The sequence below is a fragment of the Zonotrichia albicollis genome, chromosome 14 (genome assembly GCF_047830755.1).
Source record: "Zonotrichia albicollis isolate bZonAlb1 chromosome 14, bZonAlb1.hap1, whole genome shotgun sequence".
Lineage (NCBI taxonomy): Eukaryota > Metazoa > Chordata > Aves > Passeriformes > Passerellidae > Zonotrichia > Zonotrichia albicollis.
The window spans coordinates 1,886,804-1,902,176 of NC_133832.1; the positions used below are offsets into that span (position 1 = coordinate 1,886,804).

Genomic DNA, 15,373 nt, shown 5'->3' on the forward strand with positions numbered 1-15,373 from the left:
GACACAGGCTGATCCTCACAGCCCTTCCTGGCCTCTGGCTGGTGGAGGTTGGGAGCCAAGGCATAGGGAGAGAGGGAAAAGAGGAGCAGAAGGGCTCTGTGGGGACCCAGGGGCGCTCCCTGTGCTGCTGGTGGGAGTTTGACAGGGAAGGGATGGATGGAGGAGCCCCATAAAACCCTGGACCTGCGAGCTTTCCCAGGAGGGATGAGGAGCAGCAGCCTCTGGAACATCCCAAGGCGGGACAGCAGATCCCGAGACATCCACATCCCGGCCAGGAGCGTCCCCGCACTCCGGCGATGGATGGCAGGCAGTGACAGGACAGACCATGAAAGGCACAATGACAGACACAGTGACAGACACAGTGACAGACACAAGGACAGGCAATGAGAGGCAAGTTCTGCTGCAGCTCCCTCTCTGGGCCGAGCTCCCCGCTCCCAGCGGCTCCTGGCACAGCTGATCTCCTCGCTCCCTCTAGTGGGATTGGGATGGCTGCGTGGGCTCCTGCCTGCCCACACCTGTGTCCCGTTACTTCTCTTGATGTCCTCCCGGAGAACCTCCCCAGGGGATTGATTTTTTTTCCCTGCCACAAAGCCCCCAGCACTACCCCAGCTCCTGGGGAAGGATAAAAACATTGTCCCGATGCCGCCTGGAGATTCCGAGGTGAATCTCCTGCAGGAGCAGCGCCCCAGCCGCGTCCCGTCCTTCCCACAGCCCTGCCGGGAGCGGGCAGGGCTGCTCCAGGTTAAAGCCCCGGGTTTTATGGCCGAGGTGGGATCCTGAGGAGACGGGACAGGGTGAGGCCATTCCCTCGGTGCCTCCGAGCTGGGATTTGGGGGTTTTACACCGTGACAGGCAGAGGAGGGACGGGAGGAGGCAGCACCTTGAGGGGTTCTGTGCGTTGGGTATGGAGTCCTGTAAAGGGGAGAGGGACGGAGGAGAAGGAGGAACAAAGGAGGAGGGGAGCAAGGGAGAGGAGAGGGAAAGGAGTGGAGGGGAAGGGAAGAAGAGGGGAACGGAGAGGAGGAGAAAGGCGGGAGGAAAACAGAAGAAGAGGAGGAGGAGTAGAAGAGAGAAGAGTAGGTGAGGAGGAGAAGGGAAGAAAGGGAGGGAGAGGAGGGGAGGGGAGGAGAGGGGAAGAGAAGAGGACCAGGAGGAGGAGAGGAGCAGGGGGCGGAGGGCGGGCAGGCCCCGCGCGGTCCCGCCCAGAGGAGCAGCCCCAGGCCGGTGGCGGAGCTGTCGCCCGCGGCCCCGCAGATGTTCCCCGTCCCCCTCCTCCTCCCCTTCCTGCTCGCCCCCGGCAGCGCCGCGGCCGCCCCGGGGGTCACAGGCGAGTGTCAGCCCCGGGGCCAGGGTGGCCGGGACGGGTCGGTCCCGCCCGGGTGCCCGGCTCTGCCCCGGCCCCTCTGGGCAGGTCTGGCCGAGCTGGGCCGCGGGGGGAGGCGGGCGGGACCCCCTGTCCCCCCCTCATGGAGCCACTCCCGCCTTTGGGGAGCTTTTCCTGGCGCCTGATTTAAGACGCGAAAGCGACTTCAGGCTCGGGCACGCCTTAATCCCGGAGAAAAGCTTTTAGGGGAAGGTCGGGAAGGGACTTGCGGCTTTTCTCGGCTCTCAGCGCGGGTTCCCGGCAGGGGCCCGCAGGGGGGGGGGGGGCTGTGCCCGAGGGTCCCACAGCTCCGTCTGTGCCCCCTAAAGCAGGAGGCAGCATTTCCATGGCCCTGCTGACACATTTGGGGCTGTGGGTGGGTGAAAAGCTCAGCAGGGCCCGGCCAACGCGTGGGCAGGGGGGATTCAGCCCCTCTGCCCCTCAGTGAGAACCCGGCTGCAGAGCTGCCCCAGCCCTGGGCCCAGCACAGGAGGGACCTGGAGAGAGCCCAGGGGAGGCCACGGAGCTGCTCTGAGGCCCAGAGCCCCTCTGGAGCCGGGCTGGGAGAGCTGGGGGCTCAGAGAAGAGAAGGATCCAGGAGAGCCCCTTCCAGGCTCCTCAGAGCCCTCTTCCAGGGCCTAAGGGGGCTCCAGGAGAGCTTGGGACAAGGGATGGAGGGGCAGGACAAGGGGAGATGCCTTCCCGCTGACAGAGGGCAGGGTAAGATGGGATATTGGGGGAAATTCTTCCCTGTGTGGGTGGTGAGGCCCCGGCAGAAGTTTCCCAGAGCAGCTGTAGCTGCACTGTCCGTGGCAGTGTTCCAGGCCAGGTTGGACATTTGGGCTTGGAGCAGCCTGGGACAGTGGGAGGTGTCCCTGCCCATGAAACAGAGTGATCTTTAAGGTCCCTTCCAACCCAAACCCTTCCATGATTCATGATTCTATAAATAATTCCCTCTGCGGCTGAGGCAGGAAGGGCTCCTGCAGCACCTCGCAGGTGGATGAGCTGGGGTCCCCGCGGCTGTGGGGTGACTCCTGTTTCTCTTGCAGCCCGCACGCTCGCTCCCTGCTACTCGGCCGACCTGCGCCCGGCCGCGGGCAGCCTGGTGTCGGCCGTGGGCTGCACCGTGCTGCTGACGGCCCCGGCGCTGCGGGGCAGCCGCGCCGTGGCCTGGGAGTACCGGGCGGGCTCGGAGGAGGGGGTCATCCTCACCTACGGCTTCCGCCACCCCCCCAACGTGTCCCGGCTCTTCGAGAACCGCGCCACGTTCAACGAGTCCAACCTGTCGCTGCAGGTGGTGCTGCAGCGCGGGGACAGCCGCCTCTACCGCCTCAGGGCCCAGGAGGAGGCCACGGCCTGGTTCCATCTGCGCGTTGTGGGTGAGTGCTGCCGCGGCCAGCCCTCCTCCGGGCCCGGGAGCCGGGATTGCCACGGCTTTGAGCGCTGACGCTGCCTCTGCCTCTCCCAGAGCCGCTGTCCCCGCCACAAATTGTGGGCAACTCCTTGGTGAAGGCAGGAGGCAACACCAAACTGGTTTGCCGCGTGGTGCACGGGACGGCAGACGCCTACTGGTGGAAGAAAAATGGGCAACCGCTCGTGGAAAGTGAGCGCATCCAGTTTGTGGAGAACACCACGCTCGTCATCCTGCGGGTGTCCATCAGCGACAGCGGCTACTACACCTGCGTGGTGAGCAACGCCGTGAGCCAGAACGAGACCTCCTTCCTGCTCAAGGTCCACCGTGAGTGCATTCCTTCCCCTGCCCGGGAAAAACAGGGGGACAGCCGCAGAAAAGGGATTCTGTCTCCCTGCCTGTACGGAGCAGGCAGGTTTGCTGGGAAGCTGTGAGTGGGTTAAATTTGCTCTGGTGCAGAGGCTCTGTGTTGTCCCCTTTGCAGACTCTACACACGTGGTGCTGCCTGTGGTCATGACCTGTGTCGTCATCGGCTTGATCGCAGGTGGGTGCTGAGGTGGCTCTGCCCGATTTCTGGCTGGTGGGTGCTGCGGCCACCAGAGGTGGTGAAGGGGTCCCATGTGGCACATCCCTGCCAGGACCTGGCTTTCCCACCCTGGCATCCCGTGGGCAGGGGCTGGGTTTTGTCACAGCTGCTGTTTCCAGCAGAGGGTCCCCAGTCCAAGGAGGTCATGCTGGCCTGCATTGATGATGGTGGTGGTGGGGCTCTGAGCAGCCTGGGCTGGTGGAAGTTCTTCCTGCCCATGGCACGGGTAGGAACTGGATGGGCTTTGAAGGTTCCTCCAACCCAAACGGTTCTGGGATTTTCTGATGCTGCTGCTTTGTCCTCAGGTGTCTTTGTCTGGTGCTGGAGAAGGGAGAAGGAACACAGTGACAACTGTTGGTAAGATGCCTCCAGCCCCCTCTTGAGGTGGCCTCCTTGCTCCAGCCAAAATTTTCTGTCTACAAGCCCAAACTTATCCTTGGCTGGGTCCAATGGAGCTGGAGAAGTAGGAGAGCTCAGGGTGCTATTCCAGCCTCTCTAGTAAGAGGCTGCTCTCCCACCCTGGAGGCTCAAAGGGTTTGCTGTCTCCTCTGTTTAATCCCCACTCTGGAAATATTCCTGATTCCTCCACCCAGAACCTGACACTCCTGGTTACCTTAGCTCTGAGTAATGGGTGGGATTTGAATACTCCAGAGGTTTCTGGGAAGTGAGTGATCCTTTAGATTTTCTCAGAAATCACTCCTCCTCTGTGACCACAAACACACTCAGGCTGTTCACTGGAACTTCCTGGAGGGTGAGGGTAAGGATGGAGAGGATAAGGATGGAAAACCCATCCCATGAGGTGGCGGGTTACAAACAAGGAGCTCTCAGGTGTCTTGTGCTGCCAGAACCCAGGGAACTCCAGACAGATAAATTGGCCAGGATAGCTCCTGGAATCTGGAGTAGGGCAGAAGTCCAGACCTCCTGGTGCTGCCCCTGCCAGTGTGGGACCCTGAGCTGGCTGAGGCCCTGGAGGGGTCCAAGTGCCCAGGACATGGCTCACGTGGGGCCCTCTGTCCTTGCAGGTAGAGCTGGGCCAGCCCTGCTGTTGCTCTTCCTGGTGACCCTGGTGATGGATACTGCTGGGAGTGCCAGGTATCCCATCCCATCCCAGCCTCTCCTGGGCTCACCTGTGAAGTGTTCAAGCTGCCAGATCCTGCAACTATTTTATTGGAAAACACTAGTTTGGACTATTTCTATGTTGTCCTGCTCTTCCTGTTGTGCATCCCTGGGGAGAGGGATGTACTTGCTCCCTCCCTCCACCCTCCTGGCTTCCTGCAGAGGCCTCGATGGGCTCTTGGCTCTGGAAAGAGCCACTGGGCATATCCACAGTCCTGGGGCTGCTGGAAGGTGCCACAGTGCCAGCCCTGCCTCCCCGGGCCCTCCCGGTGCCCTGCTGTGCCAGGGCTTTGCCAGGGGGCTCAGGGGCTGAGGCTCTGGGCATCCTGCTCCATGTGACCCTTGGAGGGAGGAGGAAGGGCAGGACTGTGCTGGGTGTGCAGCTGGAGGGAGCAGAGGCAGCGGGAGCTGGCAGGGAATGGGGGAGCAGCAAAGGAGTTGAGTTTCTGACAGCAGATCCCAGGGAAATCCCTGCAGCTGCCTGAGGTGGGGATGCTCCTGAGCCCATCTCTTCCAGCCCTGCAGGATCTGGGGATATCCCTGGGAACATCCCCTCCTCTTCCCAGCACCAGTGCTGGTGGAGCTTGTCTTTCCAATTTGCTGCTCATGCAGGTGACATCGGCCTTGGCCTGGCGAGATGCAGGGAGCCCTGCTCCTGTCCCCTGCTGTCCCCTGCTGTCCTGTCCCTCCCCGTGCTGCCGCTGCAGGGCTCTCCTAGGCTTGGCTGTGGAGGGGATGTCGCTCCTTCAGCTGAGCCTGGAGGCAGAGTGGGCATCCCCAGCCTGGAGAGACCTGGGTGCTTTCCCAGGTGCTGGACCCCACTGTTGGTCACCCCGGGACATTTGCACCTCCTTTTAATCTGAGGGGGCAATCCAGGTCCAGGGCCCTCCCTGAGCCAGTCCTCAGCACCCCTGGAGCAGGCTGGGGGCCTCTCAAAGGCAAACTGGAAAATTATGGGAGAGATCACAGGGAGATTCAGGGGCTGTTAGCAAGGGGCCATCTCAGCCTTGGCTTTTGTGGAGCCATTAAAGGAAGCAGAGGAGTTTGGGTGGAATAAATGAGATTCCAGCCCTGTTGGAAGCTGCAGGGCAGATTGTCATGTTTTCTGTTGCACTTGAGGGTGTAAAAGATAGCCACATGTTTTACAAGAAATACTTTTCTAAATGTTTTGGGGAGTTTGTCTGTGAATGGTTTTGAAGACTTTGTGTTTTGTTGATGTCTGTTGCTGCTAATAAAGAGTGTGTGTTATCCCAGAGGGTGTTGCTGTGATGTTTGGGGTAGGAATCAGCCCCTGGTGGGACATGGCTGGTGGCAGACCTGGGAATGCTGGATTTGTCCTGGTGTCCGGCTCTGGGACATGATCCCTTCCTCTTGAGGACATCATTTACTCCCCTTGTGGGGTTCCTGCACCCCCATCCTCTCCTCCTGTGGCAATGACAGCCCGAGGGACTCAGCTGGGGTTAAGAGCAGCCCAACAACTCTGCTCCAAATCTGGGTGAGGGTATTTTTAACCTGGCCCCGCTCCCTGAGTCACGGGAGCCTGGCAGCTGCCCTGGCAGTGCCTGGGGAGGAGCTGCCTTCCAAGGAGCTGGGTCAGGGCTGCCCCAGGGGCGCTTTTTGGGGTTCATCTGGGGGCCTTTGGGTGCAGGGCCTTGCTCAGCAGCAGTTTGTGCTTGGGAAAAGCTCCCTTGGGCTGCAGGAAACAGCTCAGTGAGCTGTGACAGCCGGCACAAACAGCCCCTGGCACAGGCTGAGTACGATTTATGGAGTAAATAAATCCCAGAGTGTGTCAGACACCCTGGGATGGTCCTGAGGAAGAGCTGTTGACAGCATCCACCTCCTCCCACCCTGGTTTTTGTGCCTTCATGTCCTTCCTCCGCCTTTACTACTGGTAAAGCCAGAATCTATTTCAAGTTACAACAGGGTTACTCCCAGAAAAGTATTTCATGCTACTCCCAGGTATATCTTACACAAATAGCTCTAAATTGTTGTAAACATTAAATAAAGATAAACCAGTGAGAGACTCCTGCAGCTGCTGCTAAAGGGGCTTCCCTACTTCAGCCTTTGGTTTTCTGCAGAAAGAAAGGGGGAAATGTGCATTTGCCCCCCTCTGGATCTGATTTATTATTAAAAAAGGCAGAATCAGGTTACTTTCGTGGACATTTATTATGAAGATGACAGAGGAACCAAAACTGAGACTCCTGAACCGACTAAACCTGGGGGAGGGCTTGGGCTGGCTTGGCCAAGTGAGAGACACCCACATGGATCTCAGCTGGGATTGGTGTCCTTGGTGCCTGGCTGAGACATTTCGAAGGACCTGGAAGGAAGAGGAGGGGGGGACATGCTGAGCATCAAAATTGTTCCCTGGCAGGGTGGGCAGGCCTGGCACAGGTGCCCAGAGCAGCTGTGGCTGCCCCTGGATCCCTGGCAGTGCCCAAGGCCAGGCTGGAGCAGCCTGGGACAGTGGGAGGTGTCCCTGCCGTGGCAGGGGTGGCACTAGGTAATCTTAGAATTCCCTTTCCACCTAAACCATTCTGTTAATCTGTGAATCCAGGAGGAATGAAGGCTTAAAAACTTCAGGTTGAGGCCATAAAGGGGAGTTTTGAGTGGGCTCTCAAGTGCTTTGTTGGATGAGGACTCCACCAGAGCCTCCCCCTGAACCCAGCAAGAACCTAGGGGCTAGAGGGCAGTGCTGGGCTGGATCTTTCTTGGGGTCTGGGCCTTAAACTAAAACACAGGATAGTTTCCATATCCTGCTTCTTTTGCTTCAAGATGTGCAAATTCATGTGGAAAATAGGAACAAAGGACCTACCTGGTTTTGCCCATCCAAGAGACATCACAGTCATTGCTACAGCCCTGCACCGTGTGACGTGCAAAAGACAAATCTGTGCCAGAGCAGGAGAAGGTGTGAGAGGCACCAAGGATGGGGTGTTGTATTTGGGATACAGTCCCTGGGGTGTTTTATTTGGGATACAGTCCCTGGGATGTTGTATTTGGGATGCAGTCCCTGGGATGTTGTATTTGGGATGCAGTCCCTGGCGTGTTTTATTTGGGATACAGTCCCTGGGATGTTGTATTTGGGATGCAGTCCCTGGGGTGTTTTATTTGGGATACAGTCCCTGGGATGTTGTATTTGGGATACAGTCCCTGGGGTGGTGTATTTGGGATACAGTCCCTGGGGTGTTTTATTTGGGATACAGTCCCTGGGGTGTTTTATTTGGGATGCAGTCCCTGGGGTGTTTTATTTGGGATGCAGTCCCTGGGGTGTTGTATTTGGGACACAGTCCCTGGGATGTTGTATTTGGGATGCAGTCCCTGGGGTGTTTTATTTGGGGTACAGTCCTTGGGGCTTCCCAGGGAGGGAAACAGTGACAACCATTAAACACGGGGGCTTCACAAAAGCCAGATATCCCGCTTTTAAACAATTCCTGCGGCTGCTGGGTGCTGCGGGGACCCCGGGGCGTAGGGAGGGGCTGGAGGGGGAAGGAGGAGCAGACTTACAGCAGAGGACAATGGCGAGGAGCGGGAGCGCCGACACGGCCACTGCGCTGCTCACCAGGATGGTCACGTCCACGAACTCCGTGCATCCTTCTTCTGCCGCCGGACAGAACAGCAGGGGCAGGGAAAGGAGGAAGGCAGGTTGCCACCATGAAAGCACAAACACATAAAAAATAGAAAATAAAATAGGTGGATGATGTTGAAACTGGATTTTGCTCCTGCCAAGATTTCACTTCCCCGATTCTGCTGGTTTGTTGGGTTTGTTCTTGGAGGCCTAGCAGCTGAATTGAAGAGATGTGGGGGTTTCATGAGCTGTGTTCGTGGAGGATCTCTGCTCACCGTGGCGGTGGTAGATGCTCCTGATGAGGAAGGTGCTGCTCAGCACCACGGCCACCACGGCCCCTGGTGCGGAGTAGCCCATGGTGCGCTGTGCTGCAGAGGGGCACGGCAAAAGGAGATGTGGGTCAGTGCCCACAGGTGTGGGTGCAGGGCTGGCCTCACCAGGCACTGGCAAGGGATCCACCAGCCTGAGTCAGCACTGGAGTTCTCATTTTAAAATGCTAGGGGTGATGTTTTGGGCATAATAACCTCCCTGTGGACCAGTTTGGTCCATCGTTGGTGGGACTGCTCACCCTTTTTGCTCTTCAGACGGCTGAAATGTGTAGGCTGGAAAATCACGGCGGTGGCACCCAGGAAGTTCACCACGCTGAGGTAGCTCAGGGTGATCTCGGGCAGTATGACAGCCAAAGAAGGGCCTGAAAGACGACGGGACAAGGCAGAGACCCCGATGTTCCATTGCCCACCCCCTTCAACACCTGGGCATTACATCCCTTCCCCACCCTCCTCTGACTTCCAGACTTTCCTTGCAGCCTCTCCATTCTCTGATCATTTTACTGTCCTGCTGGGACTCATCCTGGGAAAGGGCTCTGGGAAAAGGGGAACAACTGTATTAATTGTCCTGGGGGAGGGGGGCTGTGTAATGCACATGGTGGTCCAGGCTCCCCCAGACCTGGAGATCACAAGTGGAGATCACACACGGATCGTGTATTGCTCTGGACAGGTCTGTCCCCCACATTCCATGGCATGACTCCCCTGTGCCTCACTGCCTTCCTCTCTGGGCCCCACTCTGCATCTCCCATGGGGTTTGTTCCCCCTCCCTCCAAACCTCCCCAGAGCCCCCTCTGACCTTCCTCCCACATCCAGAGGATGCCAGCGGTGCCATCCAGGATGCAGGCGATGCACACCAGCCCACAGGTGTAGGAGCTGAGCCACCTCCAGAGCTCCCCCCCTGAAAACCCAGAGCAGAGGGGGGTGACTGCTGTGAGCCCTGGGAACCCCGTGTCAGCCATCACCCCTTCCTCGTGGTGGGGTGCAGCCCATCCCCACCCAGATGCTGTAGGATATCCCAGGATCTGGGGGTTCCCAGGGCAATGCTCTTTGCTCTCCCCCACCAGACAAGGGAAATGGGGTCTCACTCCCGCAGCTCACTTATCCTGAGCCTTTCAGACTGGCAGACTGGAATAATTAATCCCCATGCTGCGACAGCAGCAAAGACCACAGCGATCACTGCCATCCTCAGGATGTGCTTCAAGCGACTGGAGAGACCTGGAAAAGAGCAACCCCAAAGGGCAGGAGATAGGACATCAGCAGGACCAGCCCCTTGGCTCTGGTGGCTGCAAGGGGCCTCCATTCCATTTAATTGATTTCATTTATTTGCCAACTGGTGGCCAAATACACTCCATGCCATGTCCAGCCTGGGGTGGGTGCTCCCCACAGGCCTCCTGGCCACCCTCCTGCCCATGTCCTGCTCAGCATCCCCTTGGCCAAGGGCCATCGTTTTGGACCTGCCCCAAGAGGGAAGGACCAATCTCCTGCAAGGACTGTGCCTGGGTGGGATCAGAGCTGGGAATTGCTCTGATCATCCCAGGATGGGCAGCTCCTGGCAGCAGCATGTGGACACCACCTCCTGGGGAGGGCGGCCACACCACGGGGGATGGAGGCTGAGGGATTGGATGGAACCTGTGAGACATCCCCAGGGAAGGGTGGAGGGCAGGAGGAGCAGAGGGTGGTGAGACCTTCAATGGTGACCTCCAGGGAGGTTTCTTGCCAGCTGATCCCATTGCTGGCATTGCAGGAATAGGAGCCGCAGTCCAACTTCTTGGCTGGCCTCAGGTACAGGACACTGCAGCTGCTGGACAGCTGGGAAACTCTGTCTGGGAGAAGGGGCTGCCCATCCTTCTTCCAGGCGATGGTGTCCACTCTGCCCTCTGCCACCTCACAGATGACCTGGCCAGTGGCCCGAGCCAGGAGACTGCTGGTCCGGAGCTGAGGGCGGGACACAGGCTCTGGAAAGGGAACAGAGACCCCAGCACTTCTCGCAGACATGGAATCACAAAATAGTTTGGGTGGGAAGGGACCTTAAAGCTCATCCCATTCCGCCCCCTATCATGGCAGGAACACCTTCCACTGTCCCAGGCTGCTCCAAGCCCTGTCCAACCTGGCCTTGGACACTTCCAGGGATCCAGGGGCAACCACAGCTTCTCTGGGGATCTGTGCCAGTGAATGTGACCCGGAGCATCCCTGATGGGCACTTGGGCTGCAATTGCCACCACAGCATCAGCCACAGCGTGGTCACGGGTGCCTTTCCCTTGGGAAGGCCGTCCTGCTGCTTTAATGGATGTGGGTAAGTACAGAGCACTTTGAAATGCATCAGGAAATGAGAAAATAGCAGAGAAGGCAGCAGATCCCACTCGGATTGTGTGTGGTTGGAAGGAGAGGTGGGTGGTGAAGGGCTGGGGTGGCATTATGGCCATGGTGTGACTGGTGAGATAAGCCAGAGCAAATGAAGGGAATTGCTGGAGCAGTGCTGAGGAGGAACTTGTGGCCATTTCAAGGCCTCTTCTCTGTGTGGTGGCAGCTGGTGCCTGCAGAGGGCAAACAGGACAGCCTGGCCTTGAGGGGTGGGGGCTTCTCCAGGAATCTCAGCTCCATTGGCTCTGCCAGGTGTCCCCTGGCAAAGTGCTGGGGGGAGGGACCCTGCAGGTGGCAGAGCCACAGCAACCCACCAGTCCTTCTGTTGTCCCTCTGCTTCCTCCACCACCTCCCCAGTTCCTCCATCTTCACACCTGTCCCTGCAACAGCTCCATCACCCTACTGGTCCCTCCATCATCCTACCAGTCACTCTGCCATCCCTTTATCCTCCCACCAGTCTCTCCATCCCTGCATTGAAGTGTATGAAACAGGGGATGGAATTGCCTTTCCAGGATGGAACTTGTCCCTCTGTCCCAGCCAGGCCCCTGGAACATCTCACTGGGCAGCACTTCCAGATTTGTTCCCCTAGGACAGCTTGGGAACCTCTTTCCAAGATCTCTTGCTGCTGTCTCCACACATGACAGGTGCAAACAAAGTCAGGACTGGCCCTTTGCTCAAATCCCTCTCCAACCCCTTTGCCCTGGCTCTTGGTCCATGAACAGAGAGATCCTGCTTGGATCCATCACCCTGCTCCTCCCTCCCACACCCTCCACTCACGGAGCACTTCCAGCTGCACTTCCAGGCTCTTCCTGTCTCCTGTGTTGGCAGTCACTCTGTAGGTGCCACTGTCACTTTCCTGGGCATCCTGCAGCAGCAGAGATCCATTGGATGGATGGAAAACGGCTCGTCCTGCATAGGAGGCGTGGATGGCTGGGGCGTGGGGCCCGCCCTGGTGCTGCAGGATGGGCTGGGGGCCGGTGCCATTGAGGAATTCCCAGCACATGGAATTGCTGTGGGTGACGTTGTCTGGCCCAGGGAGCAGCACTGAGGATCCCACAGCAGTGGCTCTGTGGACGGCTCCCGCTGCTCCCAGAGCTGGAGAGAACGACACCAGCAGCCCTGGAGGGAAGAGAGGGGCTGGGAACAGCTGCTCTGGGGAAAAGTGTCTCTGCCCATGGCAGAGGAGTGGAATGAGCTTCTCCTACCCGAGTTTTTGTTGTACTGACTTAATTTCCACGTCTCATTCCCAATTCAGAGAACCCTGGAAAGGTTTGGGTTGGAAGGGAGCTCAAAGCCTGTCTCATTCCAGCTCTGCCATCTGCAGGGACACCTTCCACTAGAGCAGGCTGCTCCAAGCCCTGTTCAGCCTGCCTTTGAACACTTCCAGGAATGGGACAGCCACAAAATTCCTGGTCTTGTTTGGGGCTGAAGGCGTCCGTGTGCCCCCCACAGTGCAAGATTTCTGCCCAAAATTTCTGGGCTTGTCACAACTTGGGCTCTGGCAGGTGCTCAGGGACTTAGGGGGGAGCTGCAGTGGGCAGGTCCCAGCTGCCAGACCCCATCCCCAGTGAAGATGATTCCAGGAGAGAGGAGAGGCAGGGGAGGCTCCCCAGCCCCTGTGGCTGCAGAGCTGGGCAGAGGCCAGGGATCCTCACAGGCTGTGTTTGCTCTCGGCCCTGGCTCAGCCTGCCCTGATAAGCACCTGTTCACCTGCATTCCCCCTGCACCTTCCAGGCAAACTGCCCTGGAAACTCCTGCTGCTCCCACGGGGGATGGTGCAGCCCAGGTGGGAGGGAAAAGGAGTGTGACAGTCCAGATAAAGTCAAGTTCTTCAGGTGATTTTCATTTCTCACTCTTATAACCTTGAAAGGCAGCTGTTTTCATGCCCTCCTGCCCCCCAAACTGTAGATGTGGAGGAAGAAAATACAATTTAATGATTAAAAATTCTTATTCTCTGAAAAATTTCCTTTTTCTGCTGAGAAAACACTGTTTACAAAGAACAGAACAATGAGCTGAAGGAAAGAGGAAAACACTTCATCTTTTGCAGCTGCAATGGCCAAAACTCATCCTACAGACATTGAGAGCTCACTGACATCATCCCAAAATCAAGCTGTAGGGTAATGGGCTTCCTTTCTATTTTAGATGTCCAGAAAATCTTTGTGCATTTGGATCTAGCACAGGTTGCCCAGAGCAGGTGTGGCTGCCCTGTTCCTGGAAGTGTTCAAGGCCAGGCTGGATGGGCTTGGAGCAACCTGGGGATGGAATGGGAGGAACTTCAAGGTCCTTTTCAACCCAAACCCTCCTGTTACTCCATGGTTTGTGTTTCAAAGCAGCCGGTGACTATTTAAAGGAGCACAGTGAAAATGCTCACACGACTTTAACAGAAATAAAATTAGTGGTTTTAAAAACATCACATATTTTTACATATCTATTTTTAACACAAACACAGACATTAACATATATACCGATATTTCTGTGTGAGTACATCTATCAGCCCCACTATAAATCTGGCTAGAGCAGACTTTATCCCCGGAGCTGTGCGTGGCTCTTCCATCACCTCTCTCCTTGGGCAAACACAGCTTTGCCTTCCATGTTAAACATTTTACCCACCTAAAACGCCCTGCCCAGAGCTCCCCACGCTCTCTCCAAAGGGCTGTGGAAGGGTGAGGAGCCCAGCCCAGCTCATCCCAGCCCAACCAGGCTTTCCTTACCTGCGAGGAGCACCCGGGTGGTGCCCAGCAGCTCCGCGGGGCGGCACAGCAGCATCTGCCCAGGGAAAGCAGCCCCGGATAGCCCCGATGTCAGAAATCCGCTCACAGAAATTCCGGCTGTGCTGAAAGCAGCAGGTGGGGCGGTACCGTGGGTTTGCAGCCCGGGATGGATCCCCGGTGCCGCGGGTGTTCCCAGCCCGTTTTCTGCCGATGGCTCCGCTCCCTCCGCGCCGATTCCCCTGCCAGGCTCCTCCCGGGAGTGGCAGCAGCGGCGGCTCCCGCTCTGTCCCCGCTCCCCCGGGAACAGGAGCTGCCCACGGCCGGCACCGCGCTGGATCCATCGGCGGCTCCCGCTCTGTCCGCACGGCCCAGGGGTCCCACAGGAATGCAAATTACAGGGACAGCCCAGGTCATTGTCCTGCCCCGAGGCCAGGAGATCATCCCTATCCCTTTCCCACAGCTCAATCCTCTCCCAGAGCTGCAGCAGAGCTGGAACTCGCCCCCAGCCCGGTTCTGAAGGGAGCAGGCGGTCGGTCTGGCTCTAAAACACCTGAGAGCAGCTTTTTCCTCCACCCCTTGAGGTGTGCTGGGATCATCTACATCCCACAGGCTTTCTGCAAAGGGAATTTCAGTTTAGAGGAGGGATATTCCTGGGATCAGGACCCAGGCACCTCATTTTGTTACATCTATATCAAAATAATGGAATCCCAGACCACTTTGGGTTGGGAGGGTGCTTAAAATCCACCCTGTTCTACCCTCCAGCCATGGAAGAGATCCCTTCTACTGGACCGGGTTGCTCCAAGCCCCAAATGAGGAAGGAAGCTAAAAATGGAAACACTTTTCAGCTGGGCTGGAAGCAGCTTCCCCCGGTTTTATTCGAGTCTTGTGAGGGACGGGAGGCTCTTGGTGCCACCAGAGGGGACCAAGGGGGACGCACTGAGAGCTGCACCTGCACAATCCTGAGAGCTGGGAGAGAGCAGAGGGCTCTGCAGTGCACTGGGGAAAATGGGAAGCTCTGGGAGATACTGGAGGGAAATTCATACGGCCAGCAGGTGAATGGGGAGGGTTTGGTTTCGCTGCAGGGCTGAGGACTCTGGGGAGCCCCAAAAGCTGGAGGAAGGGCTGAACTGCAGAGCCAAGAGGAAAGGGAGGGGGTCCAAGGGAGGAATTGGGGTCCCTGTGGGACAAGGCAGCAAACAGGGATGGGAGTGGAGCCGGCTGCAGCCAGCTCGGTGTGCGGGAGGGACACACGGGCTGCACGGGGTGAGGGACAGGCGGCCCCAGCGGCAAAGGGGACCCATGCGGGGCCCTGGGATGTGCACATGGGGACGGAGGATCCCGGGATACAGCAACACCTCCAGCCTCTCTCCGGGTTCCCTGCGCTGCGCTGGCCTCACCTGCCTTCAGAGCAGCCCCAGGGTCCCCCAGACCGACATCTCCAATTCCCTCACACCATCCCCGCCCTCTGAGCCACCCTTTGGTACGGCGGGCACCACATCCCACAGCTCCTAAAACCCGTTCACAGCCACAGGGGCTCTGAACAGCAATTCCTGGGCCTCTCCTGAGGGATGGAGAGACAGCAGCGGCATCGCCGGGGCCCCGACCCGCCCGGGATGGGACTTTGGCTTTTTGAAACACGAATTTCTGGCATCTTGTGCCATCGTGCGGCCAGCGAGAGGCCGGTGCAGCCGCACGGGGTGCGGGATGCCGGGGCTGCCTCAGCCCAGCCCCAGGGTCCCGCTCGCTGTCCCCGCCGCTGGAGGGGGCGACTTCCAGCAGGGAATGCTCAGACGCTGCGAGCAGAACCTTTTGTCCTTTCCTTGGCTGGGGAAGGGAGTGGCTTTGTCCCCTTCCAGAACTGGAGGTGGAAGAGGAGAGATTCCCCTTCTTTTGCTGGGCTCACTCCAGAGTCTCCCCACTGCCGCCACCTGGCTGCA

At 58.1% G+C, this 15,373-nt stretch overlaps 2 protein-coding genes across 5 annotated transcripts; one reads left to right on the top strand and one right to left on the bottom strand.

Annotated features, from left to right (window-relative positions):
- Positions 1–1,143: 1,143 nt before the first annotated feature.
- Positions 1,144–5,729, top strand: LOC141730899 (HEPACAM family member 2-like). Its single transcript, XM_074551833.1, has 6 exons — positions 1,144–1,327; positions 2,413–2,742; positions 2,832–3,101; positions 3,259–3,318; positions 3,666–3,717; positions 4,383–5,729. The coding sequence occupies exons 1-6, from the start codon at positions 1,255–1,257 to the stop codon at positions 4,384–4,386; spliced, it is 789 nt and encodes a 262-aa protein (XP_074407934.1). The 5' UTR covers positions 1,144–1,254; the 3' UTR covers positions 4,387–5,729.
- Positions 5,730–6,601: 872 nt separating this feature from the next.
- Positions 6,602–15,310, bottom strand: LOC113460126 (cell adhesion molecule CEACAM2). 4 transcript variants are annotated; one of them, XM_074551387.1, is made up of 10 exons: positions 13,437–15,310; positions 11,503–11,844; positions 10,050–10,319; positions 9,463–9,579; positions 9,161–9,262; positions 8,607–8,729; positions 8,314–8,406; positions 7,978–8,070; positions 7,289–7,361; positions 6,604–6,793 (listed from the first exon to the last, which is right to left on the bottom strand). In XM_074551387.1, exons 1-10 carry the CDS (start codon positions 13,489–13,491, stop codon positions 6,745–6,747), a joined length of 1,317 nt encoding a protein of 438 aa, XP_074407488.1. In that variant the 5' UTR covers positions 13,492–15,310; the 3' UTR covers positions 6,604–6,744. The 4 variants fall into 4 exon arrangements, with proteins under 4 accessions (XP_074407491.1, XP_074407490.1, XP_074407488.1 ...); XM_074551390.1 differs by lacking the exon at positions 11,503–11,844 and having other exon boundaries at positions 6,602–6,793; XM_074551389.1 differs by lacking the exon at positions 9,463–9,579 and having other exon boundaries at positions 6,603–6,793.
- Between the last annotated feature and the right edge of the window lie 63 nt (positions 15,311–15,373).

What these genes read in the sequence shown, in the direction of transcription:
- LOC113460126 (XM_074551387.1), bottom strand. Translation starts at nt 13,491, where the DNA reads ATGCTGCTGTGCCGCCCCGCGGAGCTGCTGGGCACCACCCGGGTGCTC. An exon ending in CACCCGGGTGCTCCTCGCAG is followed by an intron (nt 11,845 to 13,436) that starts GTAAGGAAAGCC and finishes TCTTCCCTCCAG; the next exon opens with GGCTGCTGGTGTCGTTCTCT. An exon ending in CCTGGAGGTCACCATTGAAG is followed by an intron (nt 9,580 to 10,049) that starts GTCTCACCACCC and finishes GCTCTTTTCCAG; the next exon opens with GTCTCTCCAGTCGCTTGAAG.
- LOC141730899 (XM_074551833.1), top strand. Translation starts at nt 1,255, where the DNA reads ATGTTCCCCGTCCCCCTCCTCCTCCCCTTCCTGCTCGCCCCCGGCAGC. An exon ending in GGCCGCCCCGGGGGTCACAG is followed by an intron (nt 1,328 to 2,412) that starts GCGAGTGTCAGC and finishes TTTCTCTTGCAG; the next exon opens with CCCGCACGCTCGCTCCCTGC. An exon ending in GTTCCATCTGCGCGTTGTGG is followed by an intron (nt 2,743 to 2,831) that starts GTGAGTGCTGCC and finishes TGCCTCTCCCAG; the next exon opens with AGCCGCTGTCCCCGCCACAA.